Source organism: Mus caroli, unplaced genomic scaffold, assembly GCF_900094665.2.
Source record: "Mus caroli unplaced genomic scaffold, CAROLI_EIJ_v1.1 scaffold_12840_1, whole genome shotgun sequence".
Taxonomy (NCBI): domain Eukaryota; kingdom Metazoa; phylum Chordata; class Mammalia; order Rodentia; family Muridae; genus Mus; species Mus caroli.
In genome coordinates this window covers 30,281-35,635 of record NW_018391540.1, presented here as the reverse complement: position 1 = coordinate 35,635, position 5,355 = coordinate 30,281, and the positions used below count along the sequence as shown (strand labels likewise).

The 5,355-nt window shown below is 35.2% G+C and overlaps 1 gene segment (V, D, J or C); it reads left to right on the top strand.

Annotated features, from left to right (window-relative positions):
- Positions 1 to 2,284: 2,284 nt before the first annotated feature.
- LOC110289241 lies at positions 2,285 to 2,854 on the top strand. The segment is given in 2 exon segments: positions 2,285 to 2,361; positions 2,538 to 2,854. Coding segments are annotated over 2 exon segments (366 nt in total).
- The last annotated feature ends 2,501 nt before the right edge of the window (positions 2,855 to 5,355 follow it).

Here is a 5,355-nt window from a genome sequence, read left to right as displayed (position 1 = left end):
GTTTTTTCATTTCATGAAGTCATGAAATGTGGTATAAGTGTGAATGTGCCTGTGTGAACACTATTTTATTTATGTTTGTAACGATTGGAAATAAAGAATCACCACATAGTCATAGTAGTTTTTTTTTCTAAACATACTACAACTTTGTGCACAGTACTGTAAATGTAGTATTTCCTCTAGACTTCAAAATGGATATTTTACAACCCTGCCTTCACTTTGGCTATCTTAACAGTAGATGGCAGCACAATCACATTTCTGTTTTTGTTTGTTTGTTTAGCTTTTTAAAAAAGTTATTAGATATTATTTTCATTTACATTTCAAATGCTATCCCAAAAGTACCTTAAACCCCCTGCCCTGCTCTCCTACCCACCAACTCCCACTTCTTGACCCTGGTGTTCCCCTGTCCTAGGGCATATAAAGTTTGCTAGACCAAGGGCTCTCTCTTTATGATGATGGATGATTAGGCCATCTTCTGCTACATATGCAGCTAGAGACACGAGCTCTGGGGGTACTGGCTAGTTCATATTGTTGGCCATCTATAGGATTGCAGACCCCTTCAGATCTTGGGTACTTTCTCTAGCTCCTCCATTGGGACCCTGTGTTCTATCCAAAAGATGACTGTGGGCATCTTCTTCTATATTTGCCAGGCACTGGCATAGCCTCACAAGAGAAAGCTATGAGAAAGTCAGGGTTTTGTCATCAAAATTTTACTGGCGTATGCAATAGAGTCTGCTTTTGGTTGCTCTTTATGATCAATAAGACAAAAAGACCACCAATAGATTGGGAAAGAATTTTTACCAATCCTAAATCTGATACAGCACAATCACACTTCCATTCAGTCAATAACACCAGCCCTAGAGCTGTAATTACATGAGATTATAAAACAAGAATTACTCTTTTTCCACAACCTCACCAGCATCTGCATCACCTGCATTTTTTTTTTTTAGCCATTCTGAGTTGTGTGAGATGGAATCACAGGGTTGTTTTGATTTACATTTCTCTGATGACTAAGGATGTTGAGCAATTCCTTAGGTGCTTTTTAAATATTTGGTATTGCCCAGTTGAGTATTCTTTGTTAAGCTCTGTATCCAGTTTTTTTTTTAATGGGTTATTTGGTTCTCTGGAGTCTAACTTATTGAGTTCTTTGTATATATTTAATATTAGCCCTGTATCAGACATAGGATTGGTAATGTTCTTTGCCCAATCTGTTGGTTGTCATATTGTCCTATTGACAGAAGTTTGGAATTTTATGATGTCCCATATGCCAGTTCTTGATCTTAAGTCATAAGCTATTGGTGTTCTGTTCATGAAATTTTCCCCTGTGATCATGTGCTCAAGACTCTTTCCCACTTTGTCCTCTATTAGATTCTGTGTATCTGGTTTTATGCATTGCTGATGGGATTGCAGGCTGGTACAACCACTCTGAAAACCATTTTTGTATCCTTAAATGGTGAAATATAAAGCCCATATTCACAAAAAAAATAGTTTTTTCTTTCTGTATTAAACAGAATAAGACTAGTGACTAGATACTAAATACAATGAAAGAGGAAAATATGTGTTATTCAGAAAGAAGCTAGCCATTTAGTTAGAATATTTTCCTTAGAAAGGCATACTTAATAAGTAACTTGATTTCAACAATTCTTAGGTCAGTATCTCTCAATACCTCTCAGTTTTTTTTCATAATAGTTGATTAAAAAATGGAAGAAGTCTTTCATGAAGGGAGGAATGATAAATCATTCCTAAGATCTAGAGACATAGGAATGCTTCATCATGGCTATGCAGATTTTAACATTATAGGAAGATAAATAAAACTTTACCTAAGGTAAATTAAAACAATTTTTAAATAATTTGTTTTATTCACTTTTCAACACTATATTTTCCACCTTCTCCTCCCAGTACCCACTCATTCAAGTCCTTCCCCATTCCCTCAGTCTTTGCTATAAGTAAAATGTTTGACTAAGCTTAGACTTAAATTTGCAGACTCGGGGGCTGTTGATCTTTATAAATAAATGTAATTTATTTGTTAAGTGCTCTCAGATTCTCACAGATAATAAATAGAATAGGAATTAAACAGTTTCAGGGCACATGAAATACTGAGAATGGTGATTATTCAGAGTAGTTTTAGATGAGTGCATCTTCATGAACATACAGCCCGTATTCTCCCATGTGTTTATAAGCCAAGAACTGACTAGACTGTGTCTTGCTATTTGCATATTTCATTTTCAGTAACCACAAATATCTCACAGTTGTTTTAAAGCAAAGTACTTATGAGAANAGCAGTAATTAGCTAGGGACCAAAATTCAAAGACAAAATGGATTTTCAAGTGCAGATTTTCAGCTTCTTGCTAATCAGTGCCTCAGGTAACAGAAGTAAGGGAATTTGAGATCAGAATCCAACCAAAATTATTTTCCCTGGGGAATTTGAGTCTAAAATACAGTTTTTTTTCTTTTTCTTACATCTGAATGTTGTATGGAAAAAATTATTTTTGTATCTCTATTTTTACTAATCCCTCTCTCTCTATTTTGTTTTTTTCTAGTCATAATGTCCAGAGGACAAATTATTCTCACCCAGTCTCCAGCAATCATGTCTGCATCTCCAGGGGAGAAGGTCACTATGACCTGCAGTGCCAGCTCAAGTGTAAGTTCCGGCTACTTGCACTGGTACCAGCAGAAGCCAGGCACTTCTCCCAAACTCTGGATTTATGGCACATCCAACCTGGCTTCTGGAGTCCCAGGTCGTTTCAGTGGCAGTGGGTCTGGGACTTCTTATTCTCTCACGATCAGCAGCATGGAGGCTGAAGATGCTGCCATTTATTACTGCCAGCAGTGGAGTAGTAACCTACCCACACAGTGATACAGACTAGAACAAAAACCCTCTAAGTCCTTAGGGTCTAGCTACTTCCTCCTAGAAATAAACTGTGGCCAGTGGTTTGATTGCATAGTCCACACAGGGTGTTCTGCTTTACAATGTCATTTGCACTCCACTAATAAAGAAACCAAGAAGGCAACAGAGAACTAATAAATGAACATTTATTTTTCTTATATCTATCATCTATCTATCTCTCTATCTCTCTATCTCTCTATCTCTCTATCTCTCTATCTCTCTATCTATCTATCTATCTATCTATCTATCTATTTATCTATCTATCATCTATTTGTCTGTCTGTCTGTCTATGAATCTATTTGTGTGTACCTTAATATAAATAATTAAAATCATAAAGAAAATATATATTCTAAATAAAGACCAATAATTTAAAATATGTGTATTGTCAATTATATATAAATTTAAATTGCAGTTTAATTAAATTTAAATTACACTTAATAAGAACAGGAATAATTATGTAATAGTTTATATTCAATTTTCTATTATAAGGTGTTGGTATGAAATCCATAGGAGAAAGTGCCACCATCATAGGAAGTCAAGATATTAAGGTTTATTTAGCACATTTTTCATATGTTGTAATTTTTCAAGAAAGATTTTTCAGAATCAGTTGTTTGACTTTTATCCTCCTACACAAAGAGGACCTTGGGCTTATGAGCAGACCTGACTGCACAGAAGAACACTGCATCAAGCAAAATCTATACACAATGAAACCAAAAAGGAAACACTTTTACATTTAAGTGTTGCCAAACACTACATGAAATTTAGTGCTTGGCACTTTTTTTCTGGTTAGTGCTATGCCTACTGTGCTTGTTTGAATAAGAATGGATCACACAGTTTCATATTTTTAAATATATTTCTTAGTAAGAAACCCTATTTGATAGGATTTAGAGTTGTGGCCTTTCTGGAAAGTGTGTCACTGCATTAGACTCTGAGGTTTTAAAAGCCCAATCCAGGCCCAGTATTTCTATTTTCTGGTCACTTGCTGATCCAGATTCCAAACTCTCATCTCTCATGTCTGTCTTGGTGCAGCCATGCTCCACAATATGAAGATAATGAACTAAACACTAAGCAGGTCCCAAATAAAGGTTTTCTTTGGGAGAGTTTTTGTGGTTATGGTATCTCTCCACAGCAATATAATACAACCAGAAAATCCAGGGATCTAGAAAAGTCACTAGAAAAATTTTGAATCGTGAGGCATCAGTGAATCAGCAAGTTAGTTCTCCATTTCCTCACTTGCTCTCCTGTCTTCTAGAAGAATATTTGTCAGGATCTTTTTTCCTTTTTATGATGTTCTATAGACATGCTTAATGATCAACTCTCCCACGAGATATAAAATCAGAAAAGGAGGATTAATTGTTCACTGAAACCTGTAGGAAGACATGGACAGGGAAACAGACTAGAAAAGCACCCTCAGAGATGCTGTATGTACCCAAGTCAATCAACATCCCACCTTGAACTTGTAGCGAAATGTGGGGAAAATGGGTCAGAGAGCCTACATTATCAGTTTCAGGTAAGACTTGACATCTTGGGAAGCACATAATCAACCAACCTTTGCATAAGTATCTCTATGCATCATGAACAAACCTTTTGATATTAAAAGTTAATATTCTAGGGTTAACAATTTGCACAAATTTTTCCAATTAAAATTGTATGTCATTAGATCTATTAAAAACTACTTTTAGATCAATAAAACCAATTAGTGAGGGCAAATAAATATCCACCTTTATTTCATGAAGTAATGTAATGTCATGTCTAAACTATGTAGCTAAAGATGAGGAGATTCTAATTTTCCCGTTTTGATGGACACTCATTAACTATTTTTGATCGTTGTTTATTGTCTTCATGAAGTAGAATCACAAGGATGCCTAAGATACCCTAAGGCACTAATCAGAGGATATATCATGATGCATGAGATACTTTTTTTTTTTTATGTTTGGTTGGTTTGGTTGGTTTGATTTTGGTTTTGGCTTTTGATTTTAAGGAAAGAAGATTTAAGGAATGCTCAATTACCCTGGAATATCTGATTATTTTAATACACAGTAACTCTCACTCACTCCTACAAACCCATGACAAAAAAGATCACAGGTGTCTCTAAGTTTTCACTCTCATGTGGAGCATGAAATCTATGTTTCACATACAAGAAGCTTTCCTAGCCCATAGTCTTCAATGATTAACAACATTCTCTATTACTAACTAGATTCTAAATATAAATAGTTTGTTTTACCAGTTACGTAGCTTTCTTGTTCAATGTCAGTCTATTATTTCTAACACCCCTCATGTCTTCCTTGCAGATAAACCCACTCAATTCTTCTATTTTGATAACTTTCTGTTCCTATCATTTTATCTGTGGCCCTGCATGGTTGTTTCCTCAAGCTTACTCACCTTAATCTCTTAGAGATTGTTAAACTTGTCTTGTGTGAAAATTCATGAACAAAGTCCTCTAGAAAATCATTAGGATTCCAATGAAAATT